The sequence below is a fragment of the Thermobia domestica genome, unplaced genomic scaffold (assembly GCF_964235325.1).
Source record: "Thermobia domestica unplaced genomic scaffold, izTheDome1.hap1.1 HAP1_SCAFFOLD_1023, whole genome shotgun sequence".
Lineage (NCBI taxonomy): Eukaryota > Metazoa > Arthropoda > Insecta > Zygentoma > Lepismatidae > Thermobia > Thermobia domestica.
This window is the reverse complement of record NW_027656733.1, coordinates 16897-38345: the sequence shown is the minus strand read 5'-3', so window position 1 is coordinate 38345 and position 21449 is coordinate 16897. Positions and strand designations below refer to the sequence as shown.

At 35.8% G+C, this 21449-nt stretch overlaps 1 protein-coding gene across 1 annotated transcript in view; it reads right to left on the bottom strand.

Moving 5' to 3' along the window:
- Positions 1-20235, bottom strand: part of LOC145677546 (acyl-CoA desaturase-like) — a gene marked incomplete at its 5' end in the record, with an annotated part of 31873 nt that extends 11638 nt beyond the window's left edge. Inside the window, one exon of the mRNA XM_081748013.1 lies at positions 20105-20235. Within this exon, the coding sequence (XP_081604139.1) occupies positions 20105-20235 (131 nt within the window). The remainder of the gene's footprint in view (positions 1-20104) is intronic.
- Between the last annotated feature and the right edge of the window lie 1214 nt (positions 20236-21449).

Sequence of the window (21449 nt, the reverse complement as noted above, 5' to 3'; positions counted from 1 at the left end):
AAAGTGTGTAACAGAAAAGTTACTGAAAGCAAGCACCCAGTTCGGTTTTCTCGCGTTGCAGTGTTGAAAGTAACATGTGAGCATCCATGGAAATATTTTGTTAAATATTCCTATAGTGATGTAGAGGATTTTAGTGTGATAAATGTTGTTGAGGGTAAAGTTCGCCGTGAGAAACACACTCTCGAACTGCATACAATAGGTTTGCCTCAAAAGTACGAGAACCAAAAACCAATAAAAGCTAGCAAATTGAATGATATTAAGGCTCTACTGCAGTACGTTCCACCAATGCATCACGCTTTCTATGAGAACTTGATATCCGACAACTCACACGATTGTAGCGATGAGGAAGAGGCAATATTTGAGTTTCACGACTATCTCTAAAACAAAATATTGCGTAACAGTCTAAAATCTAACAGACCGGTGTGTATTAATGGTATTGATCTTGAAAGTAATCTAAAAATGACTTTATGTTTGCCTTTAGCTGCAAGAGAGCATTTTTTCTTATGTTTCTAAGAATGCTGCTTATACTGGGACAGAAGTACTTGTAAAACAATGATTAAATAACATGACTAGAACACTGTTGTAAAATGTTGTTAAAAGACACAAGTGCTGTAATAATGCGGAGTTTGCTGTGTTATCAACAAAATTTAGTAGTAGTAGCAGTAAACGAGTTATTCTTATAAGCATGGTGTGTTTTGGGAGTAATTAGATGTCCCGTATTTTTTGAGTATTGTCGCGTGAATAACGGGACATCCCGTATAATACGAGACAAATGGCAACTATAAAAAAATGCTATTCATACTCTCCATTATAATATGGTCGTAAGTTATTCACAACTTTGATATACATACGCGGTGATGTGGGGGGGGGCACTACCTCCGAAGGCTTCAGTACAAAATGTGTACAATAGCTTCATATACTTTTATAGTACGTTATCAGTTTGACCACCGCCCCAAATGCACCCTCCTCAGCGATATTGCCGTATTTCCTCCTATGTTCATAACATATGCAATATACATTGGTAAATAGTACCTTTTTTTAGTCTTCACGGTATTAATTTGGGATAGACCATTCTTGCACACAAACACCTGACAAGTGCAGCACTTCGGTGCAAAACTGGTCTAACCCGACATACAGAGGTTTCAGGAATCATTCTGCATCTATTTCAGCACCTTATCAACGAAAATGACAAAACAATGTTTCTCACATGATAAAGAGATTACTTGCTAACAACCTGACCAAGTACAGAAACGTTTTCTCTTTATCATGAAAAACCAGACTTTCTCAACTTTAGGTTTAATTTTCTCAAAACTAACAAAATGTGGGTTAGACCACTCTTGCGCTGAGCTCCTCAATTGTAGAAGACAATTAGACAAACAAAATGGAAAAAGTTTGTATGCTCTAGCTCCAATGGTTACGGAGTAATAGTAATAGAAACGGCTAAAATTTCGTCTTTCCCCTCCACCTCCTCCCCTCCCGTAAGGTCTTTTTCTGGCATCCGGCATTTTTGTGATTGGTCATAAGTATATATTCAGAAAATATCGGACGTCAAATTGTTACATGATTTGCCCTTAAACTCGAAAAGGAAAGCAGTTTTGTCAAGTTGATGCCTAGACTATTAACTCAATTTCTAAATAAAGTAAAAATACTACTTACAGTGCGACCAAGCGCTGGCTCCTTTTTCCTGAGGTCGCTAGTATCTTTTGTTTATATGGTAGCAGATAGTGATTTTAAAGGTGCTAAACCCATCCCAGAGTTCGGAGCTCTTAAAAGTAGCTCTAAGTAGCAGTATTACAACCCACCGACCCCCCAGAAGTCCGTCCTGGATCTGCCCCTGCCTCAATCGCCCCCCTCCCGTTAGAAAAATGAAACAATAATACATTTTTAGCTATAACTTTTTTCTTCTCTTTTTTACTGGTTATTTTTAAAATGTCAACCCTACTCCTTTCATTGTTGTTTCGGTGCAATCGGTAGGAGTGGTGTGGCTATAGGTGAATGGATTTATTGTTTGGATTAGAGATAAAATGGTGTTTTAGAAAAAAATCTATATACGCGAACGATGGCGTTACTCCATAAGGTGCGACGATCGGCATACAGAAATAATTATTATTTCAGAAATAATTCAATTCATAATATATCATATATTATATTTCATAATATATCAATTTTTATTATTTCAGAAATAAAAACTTGTGTTTCCTTCGAACATTAAACAACACGGCATGACCATTTGAAAATAAAATAATTTATTATTATTATTATTACTTGTGTCAGTGGCATCGCAAGCGGTGGGTTATGACCCAGCGCCTCACACTTTTAGAGGCCTCTCAAAGCCAAAGAACCTAAACACAATTTGACACTGATTTTATGAAAACTCATCGATTCAATGTAAATAAAACAATTATAAGTTCGGATTTGTTTACATAAAACATTACATAATGGTGGCTTGAAACAAACTTATAATCTATTATTGTAACATCAGGGCATTAACATAGGCGACAGTAAGTGAGCTTACTTTAACATTGCAATAATGAAAGCAAACAAATCTCTCATTTGTTTAGCCCTAATAACATTGTTGAGATTAATTCATTTTGAAAAGTTATTATTATTCAAGGTGACCAGACGCCCCGTTTTAGCCGGGACAGTCCCTTTTTTCCAACCGTTGTCCCGTTTTTATCTGATTCTCGAACGGGACGCCTAAATGTCCCGTTTTTAAGTAAAAATGACCTAGGTGTCCCGTAATTATTATTCAAAATATAAATCGTCAATGCAAATTCTACTCTCTTCCGTACCAACACTCATTGGGAAGTTTCAACCGTGTCTAGAACTTCTGGATTTTCAAATGGGAATTGAGTGTTCGTGGTTCAAGTGGGAATTGAGTGGGAATTCTGAGTGTTCAACCAGTTAAAAGAATTGTTGGGTAGAACTTGCAATCGGGAACCACTATTTGTTGTGTGGTACACGTAAAGTTAGAAACGGTGTGTTATCACTCTTACTTGTGTATTTTGTAAATTGAGAACACTGCTGAGTCCCAAAATGCAATCTGGAAGTCAGATATCCCCCTTCCCCCCGTAGCCGACTCCTATGCGTCCCGTTTTCGCAAGTGAAAATTCTGGTCACCTTGTTATTATTAGCTATTTGAAAAAGAACGGAGGCGTTACAAACTTTTCTTGCCCAGCAATCCGCGAACATTTCTCGCCAATATCATCGTAAGAATTTACTACGCTGCTAGCTGTATGTTACCATAATAAATTGAAATTAATTTCTTTATAATAAGCAGCGTTCGAAAAATGCTTCTGCAAAACGTAAGTGTAATGTATGTAATACTGAAGTGTATCATTTCTGTAAACCTGTTAGATTTTACTATGATTTGACTGCCGACTGATTTTGTCTTTCTTTCTGGTTCTTTACCGGAAACAAAGGAAATATCTGGAGTAGATAACACATGAAGCAGAGGTTAAAAGGAATATTCAGGTGGTGAGGTTAATGCATGCACCTCGCATATTTCGGTGAATTAGAAACACCTGTCAGTTCCTTATCATACTTTTCGTGGAAACATTCGAAATTCCATAATCCGGTCTTATGAACTCTGCGTAGATATCTCATTCTCATTAGTGTCCGTAATTGGTATCGAGTTGTGTTTTGTGTACTCGGTATGTATAATTGGTAGAACAAATAAAAGTTAGCATTTAACATTCTGGTTGCAAAATCGCTGAAATCTCGGGTTCAAATCCTAGATTCTTCTATTAGTCCTAGTTTTTCTATTAATTCTATGAATCCTGGATTCAATATAAACTATTGTTCTGCGAACTACAGACTATAAATCAATGTTACTGGCGAAAACTCCAATTGTCCATCAATTACCAGTTATCCGACTAAATTTATCGAATTCCCTCTAAACACAGTAGGCCTATTAATAATATTGCACATTATTAAATTAATAATGAACTGAATAATATTTCAAAGTTATCGTACATTTCATACGACATTCGATTAAACAAAAATGCGTGGATGGTATTTTACTTGGAACGCAGATTATTGAAACATATTCTGTAGTTGGTAACCCTGCTGGCAAGATATGTTTTGATGTTAGTTTCACTTGTGGCCAGGACCCGCTCACCGCTCTGTCGACCAGAATGTCTAATTGTAATTAAGTGATCTTCCTTCGGGAAATCTTTAGTGTAAATCCTCTCAAAATAAGGAAGGTAGGTGGGTAACTAAGGGTGGTAGGTAACTCCACCGACAAACTTTGGGAGGTGATTCCTTATATGAAATGAAAGAAAAAAGTTCTAATGAACATGGGACGAAAAATGTCTCCTTTCAGAGTTATGAACCGCCGAAAATTCGAAAATTCACGTTTAGAAACACTCTGCCTTAGAAACTACAGGACCGATCCCAAGCGGTTTAAGGAATTACAAAGGAACTAGTATGCGAACTATCTAAATATCCATGTTTTACCATCCTCCGTTATCGGCGAAACGAACTGTAAAAAGGAAATTGAGGAATAGGGATACTCCTTTAAGTACTAATAACGCGTTCGTTTCGCCGATAAAGGAGGATGGTAAAACATGGATATTTAGATAGTTCACATACTAGTTCCTGTGTAATTCCTTAAACCGCTTGTTATAGGTCCTATAGTTTCTAAGGCAGGGCGTTTCGAAACGTTTTTTCGAATTTTCGGCGGTTCATAACTCTGAAATGAGACGTTTTTGACCTATATTTATAAGAACTTTTTTCTTTCATTTCATATAAGGAATTACCTCCCCAAGTTTGTCGGTGGAGTTACCTACCACCCTGTATATATATATATATATATATATATATATATATATATATATATATATATATATATATATATATATATATATATATATAATATGTATTTTATAGTCTTGACAAGATTCATAATAATTGATTTTCATGGAAATACGAGTATAATTTTGTCAATTTTCCGTATTATTTTTCTGTGATACAAACAAGTGATATAAACTATTCTTGTTGATTTTCTCATTCGTTATATAATGACAGATTCCCAGTACCGAGAAATCCCCCAGGAAGGTTTTATAGTTTGTTGGTCCATTGTATAATAGAAAATATTTCAAAGCAATAATTTTGCTGTTGTGCAGTTACATTATGTTCTTTTGAAAATACTTGGTATTCTACAATGAATACAACTTCCATACATGTCTGCTGGTATGTGAAGTTATCTAAAAACCTCTCGAAGTTATTCCGTAGGGCATGCGTTCTTATTATATGTCCACACAGCTGCTTTCTGAGGTGCAGTATTAGATTTTGGACTACTACACCTTATTTTACGTTGGGATCTATAACACAGCAACGATGCAGAGTTACAAGCTGTGCATTACTACCTGACCTACATAGATATGCAGGGTTACGCATGCAAAATTTCATCGCTATACGATATGTGGAAGTGGGTCAGGGCAAAACTTCGTCGCGCACTTCTCGTTAGCTCTCGTAAAATGAAAAATCTGGGAATCTTCACCTGTGTCTGCTTTTTAATTAGTGAATATAGGCAATACAAAATCAATACATTATATATAGAATTCATTGTAAGGATCTTTCAGTCTCTAAAGGATCCTTTTTGCAGCGAAAAGCCAATCATCTAAGATTGCAGACTAATGTAAATAGCAGAAGATTTATTATTCTTATATTCTATCAGTGGATGAAAATTCAGATCTACTGAGAAATCAGTATGATTAGCAACGCTGACTCAGAGACTGATATACGTACAAGCCGTACTTCTCTCTACTCTACCAAGGTAGCCAAGGGCAGTGATGACTAGTCGTTACCATCACAACCCACTTCAGCATAGCTTTTAACTAATGAGAAAGCTTCCAGAACGGAGTATCTCTTCTCTACGAGAACCAGTTACGAGTTACCAGAACGAGTTACCTGAATTGGCTGCCCCTCCCTTATGGTGTGAGCTTTGGACGTACTCAGTAGCAGATCTAGCTACGGGCCGGGGGCCTTGGGCTCACCCAATTTTTGTGATAAAAATAATTTAAGTTATTATTTATATCGGGTGTTGCAAAATAAGTGTTACAACTCTTGGGAGGTGACTCCTGTCACTGAGACAAGAAAAAAAGTTCTCTTCAATTTTCTGCTATCGGACATAGTTTCAGATCTACAAGGTGCCGAAAGCGTGGGAAAATGACTTTCGGACGCCAATAGTTCGGAAACTATCCAACATAAAGAGGGCGGGTAAAAAATTCACTGAAGAAGTCATACCTGGTCTATTAAATTTTGCATGTTTCACAATCCTACCGTGCACGCGCAAGGGATTCCCCAAAGGAACGTAGGGAGTCCCGGATAATCTGCCAAATGAAACTTGGTTAAATGGATATGAATTGATAGGCTTTCTACCAGGTAACAATAATTCGTTTGTCTTAAGTCGTTATCTAGAACGAATACAAAATGGCGGACACCTTTATGCCCGTTGTGTGTGGTTGCATAATCGCCAGGAACGGATGCTGGCCAACAGTGACGTTCTGAGTATTAATTGTAGCGTATTTGTACTCAAATGCTCTAGAAAGACATCTGGAGTGCCGGTAGAGCATAAGAGATGAAGCAGGGTGATTCACATGTGTGGAAACACTTAACGAAAAATGCCAAGAAATGCACTCATACTCAATAAACGTGAGTTCAAAGCGTCGGAAATGTAAGGATTAGCGTCAAGAACATGAAAACCATTGCCAACTCACCAATAATATTCCCTCAAACCGATGCAATATGATGTGCATGGCTGCATACCAATAAGGATGAGGCCAAGTTCAAATTGTGCAATGGACTCACAAAGAAACTGGGTAAACTAAAGGAATGTCACTAGTGGGATCGCATGATCGATATTGAAATGTGGCCAATGTGTGTGTTGATATCAACATGTAGCTAATGGACAAATGCCAACATGTCGCACTACTGCCGGGACATCGTCCCACGTGCGAAAAATAGGAAAATAACTACTCGGGTCTTGAATCTGAGGCCGTGGGCTCCCAGTAGGATTGGAAACTGCGACCACGCGAGCAAAAGCGAGCGCTCTAGCCCTGAGGTTCGAAGGAGCCTCACTTTCTCTGTATTCATTTCTTTGAAGAGTACCCACTTTGGCAAGCCCTCTTGTACAGCCTCCCGACATACTTGTGTGTTTCATTTTGTTACTTCTACTGCACAGTTGTAAACAATCAGAGCTTTAAGACGTTTCTTTTTATTTCTCATGTCGTTTTATTTTCCATATCTATGGTGTTCCAGCTGTAGTGTTAAATGTGCCAAATCGGTTCATTTTCGTCTTTGTCTTGGGATGTGCACTGTGTGTAAGACGAATTTCTGGAGGTGTTTTCCTATATTTCGAGTACGTCATATGTCTCAGAAGACGTGGGACATGATACAAGTTTGTTATTTTCACGCTCTATCAGAATTTGAACCATGCATTATGAGATTTCTTTCCATATGTGTCGACTGTGGGACAATGTCCCAAACAAAGAGGGACATTGATACAATAGTGTTCTAGTTACGTTCTACCAAAAGGTGCACCAGATGTAATAGCAGAATGTACAACGTTATTTTCCTAGTTTTCGCACGTGAGATGGTGTCCCAGCAGTAGTGCGACATGTTGACATTTGTCCATTAGCTACATGTTGATATCAACACACACATTGGCCACATTTCAATATCGATCATGCGATCCCACTAGTGACATTCCTTTAGTTTACCTAGTTTCTTTGTGAGTCCATTGCACAATTTGAACTTGGCCTCAGTTGTTGTATCCTTATTGGTATGCAACCGTGCAGATCATATTGCATTGGTTTGAGGGGTATTATTGGTGAATTGGCAATGGTTTTCATGTTCTTGACGCTAATTCTTACATTTCCGACGCTTTGAACTCACGTTTATTGAGTATGAGTGCATTTCTTGGCATTTTTCGTTAAGTGTTTCCACACATGTGAATCACCCTGCTTCATCTCTTATGCTCTACTGACACTCCAGATGTCTTTCTAGAGCATTTGAGTACAAATTCGCTACAATTAATACTCAGAACGTCACTGTTGGCCAGCATCCGTTCCTGGCGATTATGCAACCACACACAACGGGCATAAAGGTGTCCGCCATTTTGTATTCGTTCTAGATAACGACTTAAGACAAACGAATTATTGTTACCTGGTAGAAAGCCTATCAATTCATATCCATTTAATCAAGTTTCATTTGGCAGATTATCCGAGACTCCATACGTTCCTTTGGGGAATCCCTTGCGCGTGCACGGTAGGATTGTGAAACATGCAAAATTTAATAGACCAGGTATGACTTCTTCAGTGAATTTTTTACCCGCCCTCTTTATGTTGGATAGTTTCCGAACTATTGGCGTCCGAAAGTCATTTTCCCACGCTTTCGGCACCTTGTAGATCTGAAACTATGTCCGATAGCAGAAAATTGAAGAGAACTTTTTTTCTTGTCTCAGTGACAGGAGTCACCTCCCAAGAGTTGTAACACTTATTTTGCAACACCCGATATATAATTTTAAAGCTTACACTTAACTCATGATATACGTATCATAGTTTGAGGTCTGGCTGATCCCCCAGTTTGTACCTTCTAGATCCGCCTCTGCTTGTCTGCCTGCAAGTATATAATCCTGATGATTAAGTCTGTCTATGATCTAATTAAAGGTACTCATTTTTAATATCAATTGAGTTTTTCTTTTTCTTTTTTCCTTTTTTCTTTTTTTCTCTTTTTTCAAAAATAACCCTTGTCAAAACAAAATTTCTCTGAACAATGAAAAGAAAACTTTCTCTAGTACACACTATGAGAAACTCTGCAAATCTGTTTCCTTATACGTGTCTCTGATACATTCTAAAACATGCACAATCATGCAGCTTCCTATTCATTCTTCTGAAAAAATCCTGTTTTGACAAGGGATGTTCTTGCTACAAGTCCTTCGATTTATGTACTACAATGGTACGGAACGAAATAGAGTGGGAACCAGGTTACCAGGTTCCAAATTGTCTTCCAAGAGGGGATCATGAACAATATGCCATTCATTATATATATATATATATATATATATATATGGTCCTCCAAGTACGAATCGAAGTCCTCTGGCCTTGGTAGATCGATGTCACACTTATCAGCGTTTTCCCAAATTGCTGTTTGGTTTGGAATCTCTTTATATGTTGTTTCGGAGCATCACTAGTTGGAGGTAATCTCTCCATTTTCCTAAAACTAGGAGACTATCTTCATCACAGGTGTTCACATTAACCTTAAGGAGGTTTGTGAAAAAGAGTTCTGCAGATTCAATAGCGCTTGCTAATAAAGGAATCTGTCCTAGGAAAAATAAAAGTTCACAGTATTCTGGGTAAGTAGACCAGTTCTTTGATGTTCCAACTGAATATAAGTTATATCGCATCCAAGTAGAACGTGGTAAGCCATTATACCTCTCTTCTCATTCACAGATAACTAGTGGCAAAAGTGGTGAACTGGAATCTTCTTGTCTTTGAAGTCCCTGCCATCATGTACAATTCTTTACAAGAAATTCTGTCATAATGGTTTATCAACAGCAGGAATACATCATGTCTCTACTCATCACAACAATTCTTTCTGAATTGTGATTCACTGCATGAAGTATCATTCCAGAATTTGCTTCTTCATGCTTTCCTTCAAGATTTTGATCATCAATCCCGAAGTTTGACCTAACAGTCTTCTGATCTTATAAATTAAAGGAAACAACAACAAAGAGTTTTCAAGGTGATAATTCCAGCAATGCAATATCTACTTATGGTCTACTTACTCAGATAACTATGACCTTTTATTTTCCCTAGGACAGATTTCTTTATCAGCAAGCGCTATTGAATCTGCAGAACTCTTTTTCACAAAGCTCTGCAAGGTTAATGCTAAGACTTTTGATGACGCTAGGCTCCTACTTTTAGGGAAATGCAGCCTGGAGAGATTACCTTCAACTAGAGATACCAAACAGCAATTTGGGAAAACGCTGATAAGTGTGACATCGATCTACCAAGGCCAGAAAACTTCAGATGGTACTTGTAGGATCAAATTCTAAAGCCAGTTTTGAAAACACTCGAAGATATTCGCAAGGCTTGTTTAGAGATGACCATGTGTAGCTGTCTATGCAAGTTTGGCATGCAAATGTAAGAATCGCGGTTTCTTTTGCACTCCAATGTGTAGGTGTCCGAGTGAATGTAAAAACTCAATATCAGTTAATGAACAGAGTGACAAAGAAGACTGAATGATGCCTTAAAGACATCACAAAATTTATTTATTTATTCGAGATATAAGATCGATATAACATTGCTGAGAACTAATTCTAGAAATCTAATAATTTGTTCTCTTGTGTAGAGATTTCTTAAGCATATGGTTTCCTTCTATTACGTTTCTTATTATAGGTTTATTGTATTATAGCAGCTGTACACAATCTCAATAAGAAGAGAGTGCTTCTTCTGTAAACAAGATTTAACAGTTTAAAAATTGATCATTTATAAAGTATGTTAGCCATATCGTATTTCATGCTTTTTCTCTTACCGTTACAGTAAGTATTAAGAGGGAAAGGTGGTAATATATATATATATATATATATATATATATATATATATATATATATATATATATATATATATATATATATAATGAATGGCATATTGTTCATGATTCCCTCTTGGAAGACAATTAGGAACCTGGTTCCTACTCTATTTCGTTCCGTACCATTGTAGTACATAAATCGAAGGAATTGTAGCAAAAACATCCCTTGTCAAAGCAAGATTTTTTCTGAAAAATGAATAGAAAGCATCATTTGCTTTCTATTCATGTTATAGAAAGTATGAAGGTACGTTTATGCGTGTTTTAGAAGGTTTCAGAGACACGTATAAAGAAACAGATTTGCTAATTTCTCATAATGTGTACTAGCGAAAGTTTTCTTTTCATTGTTGCCAAAAAAAAAAAAGAAAGAAAAAGAAAAAAACTCAATTGATATCAAAAATAAGTACCTTTAATTAGATCATAGAAGACTTAATCATCAGGATTAAATACTTGCAGGCAGACAAGATTATATATTAATCATCATCAGGTGCTAATATCTGCAGTTCGTGGGAAATTAAATCTTCGGCCGTGCGGTGATCACTTTCGCACACGAGAGAATAAAGTTACTTATAACTCGAGCACTATTAGTCGTACGCTAATATAAGTATACATTTTTTGAAAGAGTATAAAATGACGAAAAACGTTTAGAGGAAACATTTTTCCGAATTCGATCTGTAAAGAATCTGCGGCTAGAAAACTGATGTCACACGCAACCAATACTGAGTAAAAATGAAAATAACAAGAAAACCATTATATTTAGCACAAAAATACACTAACAATAAACTGTAGAAGACAATTAGACAAACAAAATTCAAGAAATTTGGATGCTCTAGCACCAATGATTACGGAGATATAGTTAGTAATAGAAACGGCTGAAATTTCGGCTTTCCCCTCCACCCCCTCCTCTCCCGTAATGTATTTTTTTCTGGTATCCGGCGTATTTGTGATCAGTAGACTTCGGATCGATATGCACTAAAAAACGGCAAAATATGCATGCAAATATGCGCTAAAAATTACGAAAATATGCACTGAAAATATGCAAATATGCACTAAAAATTGTAAATATGCACCAATCAAAAGCTAAAGTTAAATGAGGATTTTTTTTAATCTTTAGAGAAAAAGGCTGTATTACTTAAACTACATATTCTATATTTGTGTATAACAATGATGCATTCATGCTACAATATACAACTATGTAGTTTTCGGTGTTTTCTTGCTAAAACGTTCCTTTATTTGTTAAAACATTACTGTACATGGAAAATGTTCCTTCCGTGTCACGGGTCGTTAAGGGACAGTATTTCAAAGAAACAATGTTACTTCCCGATAAATCTGAAATCCGTGCGTCGTTGTTCCCAGGAACACTTTATTCACATTAGACAAGAATTTTATGCCAGAATTTTTCGCGTTTATTGAATGTGCGTTTCGAAGAAATGCTTCTCCGATTGGTCTTCTGGGCGTCTGCTTCGTTATTGAATCAAACAGCTCAAATGCACTGCAAAGTCCTAATCATCGCTCTTCTAACCTCGTTATGAACTGAAATGAGTATTGATAAAAGCAAGGTCGCTTTTAATGTTTTCAGCTCCGCAAGCGTCCAAGGCTTCTTAAATAAATTTGGTTTCTGTGGGTTCAAACAGTTCACAGTCAGTATGTTAAATTAAAATACATCTTATATATATAATATATATATATATATATATATATATATATATATATATATATATATATATATATATATATATATATATATATATATATATATATATATATATATATATACAGGCGGGCCCCCTTTGACGCTCAGGTATAAACTGGATAAAATGTATTTCAATCCTGCTTAACACTGGGTAAAGCTGCAAACTATGGTTTTAGCCCCTCCCTTGATCATATCATGGATCCGTCATTGTTTCACAAATAATGTGCCAAGTATCTGTGAATAAAGAATAAATATACTAAGAGAAGTAAATAAACATTTCTGGCATAAGCACATAATAAAACCTGCCTACCGAAATTGAACAGGACTCGCAAATATTTCCGTTAAAGGTTTCAAAGTTAACCAAGATAGCTCTATGCTTAGAAAAATAAATAAGGTACATACATATAATGGACATAGTGAGATAAAATAAAATGTTGTATATAGGCCTAACGTATTCAATTATTTATTTATGTTACGAATTAATACATATAAAACTTACAGTAAACAAAAAAAAAGCCCACATACGGTTTCAAAGGCCAAGACAAGAAGTAGATGCTATGCCAGGGTGTCTATCGGTCACGAAAGTCCCGAAAGTCCCGAAATGAGAAAACGGTCACGAAAGTCAATAAATTTAGCTTTTGGGTCACGATTTTTTTTTTAAATCTGTACAAATATACATACATACTGGAAAATTTTGTTCTACAAAACATCAAAATTCACAGCCAAAGATGTCTATGGTCAGCTTTAGACGCTACAAAATCGTTACCAAATCGCACGCATGAAAATTCGGCCTAATTCGCATCCAACTTCGCTCTTGAGAATGTTCCGAAATTTTATGGTTTGATAAAGGAAAGGTCACGAAATTTCATTTTGGAATTTTAGTAGACACCCTGTATGCCCTTTTTAGCGCTCCTCCCTCTACTTTTGGCTCCCTTTTGATCTATTGTGTATATTATGCTCCTTGTTCCTGTCTCTAGAGCAGCTAGAGAACGCGTTATTGATATTTGCAGATAACTATGTAAATTGCACTTCGTTCAAAAGTTCGCACGGTATCTAGGGCCTTACATGGTGGTGGACTAAGAGTAAATGTGTAGGGTGACAAGTAAACGAAGATCTTTACAGACAACGCAGTTCATATACCTAACCTCTCACAGAATGTCTAAAAAAAAAAAAAAAAAAAAAAAACACTGTATTACGGAACTTGAAAATTTCTGTTAAAAAGTGTATTTTAATATCCGTTGCTCGCAGCACAGGTTCCGCCTAATCAAGAGAATTTAACACATTTTGTTTTACCTTTAAATTCATAGGATCGTGAAATATTTCCGTTTAAAATAAATGTTCGTTTAATAAAGGGTCTGTTGAAGGCAATTTTTACTGTAATAGAAGTCTATATTAAAAACCCTTATGTTCTTGTTTAAAAGAAAATAAATCCACTTGAAATTACTTTTTGTATCAATTTTCTGCTGCCGTAACATTGTCCTCTCAAACGGCAATAATTTACAATTTAGACTATAATATTGATCATTTAAATGGAATAAAGTTATTTGAACAAGGAATAAATGGGAAGAAGGGAAAGTTATCGAAAACATAACTGAAGACTTAGTAGGGAATTTACGTTTGGAGACAGAGGTGTGTATGAAGCCACATAAGCTTATATTTAAATACTCTCATATTTAGAGCTCATTTTTGAAAAGGTTGTTCATTTATTCCCGAAATACATTTTTCAACGGTTTCTTTGGGATGAACTCTGTCAAGTATGCAAAAAGAAAGCTACATCTAGGCTGTTTCATACTTGCGTAAACTTTTTACCAGACTTGAAACTGCTATGAAAATATAAGAAGAGAAAAAAGTTGCTGAAGTTTGAGCTTTTGCTGTCGAACAAAATAGAAATGTCCTTTTCTGAAAACAAGCTTACTTACTCGAAAGTATTACACTTTTCAAAATATATTTTCATGTTGAATTGTTAACGTTTCTCAGCTTCAATCTATTGCTTTAGAAGATAACTTCTAGAAGATTTTTCGAGCCCATTTAGTTGTAGTGCGACACCTTTGTCCGATTTTTGTCCACCCAAGAAAAAAATTATACCATTCAAATTATTAAAGAGGGCCTTTTACAAATTTCGACCACTTCGATCATATGTAGTCCGACATGTTCAAATTCGAATTTTAACTGGCTCAGAATTTTGTCCATTTTTGTTCGCCCAAGAAAAAAATGTACCATTCAAATAAACGAGGGAGGGCCATTTAAATTTTCGGCCACTTCGATCACCTGTAGTGCGACATTTTCAAATTTGAATTTTAATTAGCTCAGAATTTTGCCCAATTTCCTTACATTTTTGTACCATAAAAAATTGTACCATTCAAATTAACAAAACAGGGCCATTTCAAAACTTTGGCCACTTCAATCACCAGTAGTGTGACATCTTTAAATTCGAATTCTAACTAGTTTAGAATTTTCCCTATTTTTTGTAGATTTTTGTACCATCAAGATAGCTGAAATTCGAATTTGAAAATGTCTCAGTACAGATAATTTCAGTGGCCAAATTTTAAATGACCGTCCCTGGTTTATTTCAATGGTGCAGAATTTATTCTTGGTGGTACTAAAATGTTTAAAATCCGACACAATTCTGAGCTAATTAAAATTCGAATTTTAAGATGTCGCACTACAGGTGATTGAAGTGGCCGAAATTTTGAAACGGTCCTCCCTCGTTTATTTGAATGGTACAAATTTTTTTCTTGGGTGGACTAAAAAGGACAAAAAAATTGAACAAAATTCTGAGGTAGTTAAAATTCAAGTTTTAAGATGCCGCACTACAGGTGATCGATGAGGACAAATTTTGAAATGCCCCCCCCCTCGTTTATTTGAATGGTACAAATTTCTTTCTTGGGTGGACAAAAATTGGACAAAATTCTGAGCTAGTTAAAATTCGAATTTGAAGATGTCGCACTACAACTAAATGGACCCAGATTTTTCTTTTGGCATTCTTATACTGCCACAATTTCAAATCTACACACACACAACAGTAACAACTTTTACTTCTGAGATGGATGACCTGGAAATTTTGTTGTGGGTGACTTGACACCGTTATTTATATCTTCTTTCAAAAAGGTGACAGTCACGCATCATTGCCGGGAAGATGAATCACTCACCCTTTTGTTATTTTTTCACATGACCTTGGAAGATATTCTAAACCGACAACAATCAACCATTTTAAGTTCTTGAGTCTAATTTATATTAGAAACTTGAAATTCCATTTATGAGGAAAGTTGTTGGACGTTAAAAATTATCAATTTGGTTGTTCCTTTAGATATGCATTTATATGCAGTAACGACATAAACATGCACTAACCTCCGAAATATGCAAATATATGCACTATAAAACTCTGTTATTTTACCCCAAAACACCTGAAACGAATTTCTGTTTAAAGAGCATATCAATATCACATCAGGAAAAAAACATGCAAATATGCAAAAATCCGAAGCCTAGTGATCAGTGATGGGTATACAGGGTGGCCCATTCTAATATTTCCTCGGAGATATCTAGAAAACGGTTAAACATAAATGAACCAAACAAAAACTCAAATAGGAAATGCCATGGGACACATCATATGGTGTTGTCGCGATGTCCCACAGTGTCGCTATTCTTGGGGGCCCAGGGCTCAACTTTAAAATTTTAAATGGAAACATGAGTGGAGTGATACCTCGTTCGATACATCTTTAAATATTAAAAAGTATTGTGGTAAAACATTTTTCATATGGGTCACCGTTTTCAAAATGGCATGGTCCCTGTATCAGTTAAAACGTCCAGTGCCTTTAATATGAAAACGGTTGGAGAGAAATGAACAGAATAAAAAGTAAAACAGGAAAGTGTCATGAGACACGTCGAATGATGTTGTCGCAGTGACCCTCATGGCCGAATTTCATTAGGGGTCAGGGCCCAACTTCGAAATTTTAAATGGAAACATGGGTCGAGTGTTATCTTGTTCGATAGATCCTTAAACACTAAACAGCGTTGTGGCAAAAGATTTTTCATGTTTGTCATCGTTTTTTAAATGGCCATCAAGACATGGTGTCTGTATCAGATAAACGTCCAGTACCAACGGTTGAAATAAATAACCTAATAAAAACTCAAATAGGAAATACCATGGGACACATCGAATGATATTTTCATGGTGCCTCCAGGGCCGCACTTCATGGGCGTCCAGGGCACTACTTCAAAGTTTTAAATGGAAACATGTGGTGAGTGACACCATGTTCGATAGATTTTTAAAAACTAAAGAGCGCTGCGGTAAGAGATTGTTCATATGGATCTGTTTTCAAAACGACCAAAAAGACATGGTACCTGTAGCAGATAAAACGTCCAGTGCCCATAAAATGAAAACGGTATTTGAATATCTATCGAATGATATCACTCGCCCCAAGTTTCCATTTAAAATTTTGAAGTTGGGCCATGAGCGCCCATGAAGGGCGGCCCTGGGAGCACTGTGACGATACCATTCGATGTGCCTCATGGCATTTCCTATTTGAGTTTCTATTTGGTTATTCATTTCAACCGTTTTCATATTAGTGGTACTGGACGTTTTATCTGATACAGGCACCATGTCTTGGTGGCTATTTTGAATATTGTGACCGATATGAAAAATCTTTTGGCACAATTCTGTTTAGTGTTTGAAGATCTATCAAACGAGGTATGATTCGAACCATGTTTCCATTTAAAATTTTGAAGTTGGGTCCTGGGCCCCCATGAAGAGCGGCCCTGGGGGCACTGCGACGATACCATTCGATGTGTCTCATGGCATTTCCTATTTGAGTTTCTATTTAGTTATTCATTTCAACCGTTTTCATATTAGTGGTACTGGACGTTTTATCTGATACAGGCACCATGTCTTGGTGGCCATTTTGAATATTGTGACCGATATGAAAAATATTTTGCCACAGCTCTGTGTAGTGTTTGAAGATCTATCGAACGAGGTATCACTCGAACCATGTTTCCATTTAAAATTTTAAAGTTAAGCCCTGGGCCCCCATGAATGGCGGCCCTGGAGGGCACCACAACAATACCATTTGATGTGCTCCATGGTATTTCCTATTTGAGTTTTTGTTCGGTTCATTTGTGTTCAACCGTTTTTGAGATATGTCCGTAGAAAGATTAAAATGGGCCACCCCGTATGTCGGATGCTCAATTTTTAAGCCTGACGAACATCGTGCTCGTGGGTTTTCTCGGGGTTCTCAAGTTTCCTCCCTCTTTCTTCATTCCACCATTTCACTCATCTCTCATCATCACCGTCTCTTTTAGCCTAACCGACATAACCGTGGGACGTAAAACTTAAAGATTTCATTTCATTTTTCAATTTTTAAGCCCCAATGCCTAGACTATAATAAAAATCTTATAAAGGGTGGAAGTTTTTATACCTTCTGCCTAGTCAGTGGCAGTCGAATTGCAAAAATTTACACGAGTACTTATTTTGAAGTGCTGGGTATAATAATAATAATAATAATAATAATAATAATAATAATAATAATAATAATAATAATAATAATAATAATAATAATAAAGAAAAATTAAGTTTATTTCTGCCCCAATCCGAATGTTTGCTGTGAGTGGACACCTGCTAAATTTCTTACCTGATTGCTTCCAACGACATTCCTCGGTTCAATGAGAAATGGTAAAATTTATTGCTCTCTTATCGAAAATTTAGATACAATTAAATGTAGTCTACTATACAATGTGTTTCAAAACAACACCGACAACGTTTGGGAGGTGATTCCTGACACCAAGATAAGACAAAAAGTATAGGCCAACCTGGGTGCAGAAATGCTTCCTTTCGGAGTTATAGGCTGCCGAAAACATGAAAAAATTAACTTTAAAGGCCAATAGCTCCAAAACTATGGGAACTACCGTAGTCATGTCAAAACGTCACTTAGGAACTAATATGTGCCCTATCCAAATATCCAAGTTTCAGAGTCCTGCAGTACTTCCGCAACCATTTTTATAGAGGTAGTTGGTGAGTACTTCAGATTATATGCCCCTAGAAAAATTTCATCTACAAAAATTGTTATGTGAGTACCTTAGGATTCTCAAACATGTATTTTTGGATAGAGCATATATTAGTTCTTTAGTGAAGTCTTGACCCGACTTCGGTAGGTCCCATAGTTTTGGAGCTATGGGCCTTTAAAGTTCTTTTTTTTTTTCATGTTTTCGGTAGCCTATATCTCCGAAAGGAAGCATTTCTACATCCAGGTTGGTCTATACTTTTTGTCTTATCTTAGCGTCAGGAATCACACACCCCCAAACGTTGTCGATGTTGTTTTGAAACACTCTGTATAAGCGTTTAACCAGTAAATCCATTCCTCTACTTACGCAGATCAGATAATTGTTTTTAAGATGACTTACCAGTAAATATTGTTGCTAACAAAGAACTACTAAAATTTCTCATTATAATTATCTTGTTGTTAGGATATATCTCTTAGTGAAATAGCCTATAATGTATATTGTCCATGCGTTCTACATTGTGAAATAAAAAATTCCCTGCTGCTCTTAGGTGCACGTGGTCTCAGGTTCGATTCCCCGTGGAGAGCACAAAAATTTAATTTCATGATAATTCACTTCGATTAATAATCCGTCTCCTTTAGCCTAAAAGGCATGAGCATTGGAGGTTAAGCTGAAATTTCAGTTCGTTCATTCATTTCGTTGGGAGACAACAAGTTTAGCAGTCAATTATGATATCAGAGGTGTAAATGATGAATTGAACAAGAATTAAAACAATCTTAGAAATATTGACTAGTTAATAGTGTACTACGTACTTACTATAAAGTTAGACAGATAATTATTACATTTCGGTTTCTTTTATATTTCTAGAACACTGTACGAGTGTGAATGGCACCGATGAAGGCCATTATGCTCAGAAATATTACTAATAAAACTACCATTTTGCTGAAACTGCCAAGAGTTCTTAGAGCGAGTAGAGCGAAATATGACCTTTTCGATTAAGAAAATCAGACCTGCACAGCATTTGTACTAATGTCGTATAATTAATTCTGTCATAATTTATTCAGTCACTTAACAGTAATTCAGTAATTAAGATTTTAAAAATTACAACATAATCTTGAAGAACTTTTTAGTGCATACAGATATTGATTAATCACAATTTAACACAAACTAGCAGCGTTCACCCCGCTTCGCTGCGGTCACCCCGGAACGCAATAAACTTTGTTACTTAGATAATTTTTACTTTTTCGCTTTCAAGTGATATGATAAAAACCATAGAAGATTGCAGTAAATGTTAACATTATATCGCCTGTCATTTATGTTAACCCGCCCCGCTTCGCTGCGGTCACCCCCGAACGCAATAAACTTTGTTACTTAGATAATTTTTACTTTTTCGCTTTCAAGTGATATGATAAAAACCATTATAACGCCTGTCATTTATGTTAACCCGCCGAGTGACACGGTCATGCGGGTTGCATATAAATACGTTTATTTTTATACCTATGATGAACTAACAAAAGATTTGTACGTAATGGACACCTGAATGGTCAATTATCTCAAGACACTGGTAATTGAAAATTAAAGTGATATGATAAAAACCATCTAGGGTCCAAATCCTAATAACCCCCCAAAAATAAAAGAAATTGGTTCAGCCGTATTAGCGTGATGAGCGGACAAAGGATTTGTACGTTCTCTTTTATATATATAGATTATTGTAGATAATAATCACAAATCTATCTTGAACAATGTGAAAGATCGAGAGAAACAAGGAGATAAAAATTAAAAATTAAAAATAAATTTCAAGATACTCATACTATTTTGTGTTCTTACCTGATGTGCTATTGTGAATCCTATTAAGAGAAATAATTCAAGAGGCCATTTAGCTTTGTACGACCTATGAGCCCATAATCTATGTGCGCCAGCAGTTATACAAATTCCACTGTAAAGCATTAAGAAGAAGGCTACGAAAGAAGAAGTACAAAACATTTTATAATATAAATAAATTGTCATATTTCACAACTATCTAAAAGTTTGTAACTTAACATAACGGATAATTACTTGGAGGAAAATGTATGTGCATCTCTACAGATCGCAAAGGAATAATTGTGTGACACTGTTAAACTGGTCTTCTACTCTATTCGCATATACTGGGAAGTTAGAGAACATTTCCTTCTTTTTCGGAGAACACAATGGTGCATACAAGGATAATCAGCGTATATCAAACGTTTGTAAATAATTTTACTTATTGTTTTGCTATATATGTACGTAGAAAAAAATATACACATATGTATTTGTTAATGTTTCAAATGGTACGATAATTACAGTTAACGAAAATATTTAGGATGTTCCGTTTACATTCGTTGCCTTCAAATTAACGGCTTTAAAATATGCTTATTAAAAATTATGTATAGTGTAAGATCAGAATTTACTTTAAAAGTAAAATGTACTATATAGTTCTACAATATTTCTCGACAATTGAGGTGTTCAGAACACAAGAGAATTAAGTCCAATTAACAATGTTGGGTGAAAAAAAGACAGACAATTTGTATGATACATATTAAAACATGAACATTTAATACTGCCTTTCACATTATAAACATTATTTACAATATCTGCTCATAAATGCTTTAAGCTCTGGAAAGAGCTTCAGATAGGGATCTTATTCTGCCCCATATACCACAGTACTTCACACGAAATATTCCATGAGACTTTTTCTCAACTTTTTATTCAATAATCTACAAAAAATACTTCTCTAACTTCTAAATATTTCTTCCGCCATTCCTATTTTGCTTTCATTTCACTATTTCACTTCATGTTATCAGTAATAATACTAACCAGGTATCAGAAACTACTCACCTGTTGTATTTTCTCACCTCCTACTTCTGTATTATATACCGTTAGCTTCGTTTCAACCGCCGTGGTTTTTGCCTTCCCAACATTTATTTTCATATCCCATATTCTTCACAGCTCTTCCTCAAGTTTTCTAATATTCTATTGATGTTCTTTTCAGATTCATGCACCATATCATCTAGAAACCATATACACCTAATCATTCCAAGTGCTACCAAAATACCGAATTTATTATGTAGGCTCGCTCTTCTTCACTATCTCTTTCGGGTAGATAGTAGATTATGTAGATAAGGTCTGCGAGAAACATATTTTTCGAAGTTTTCTT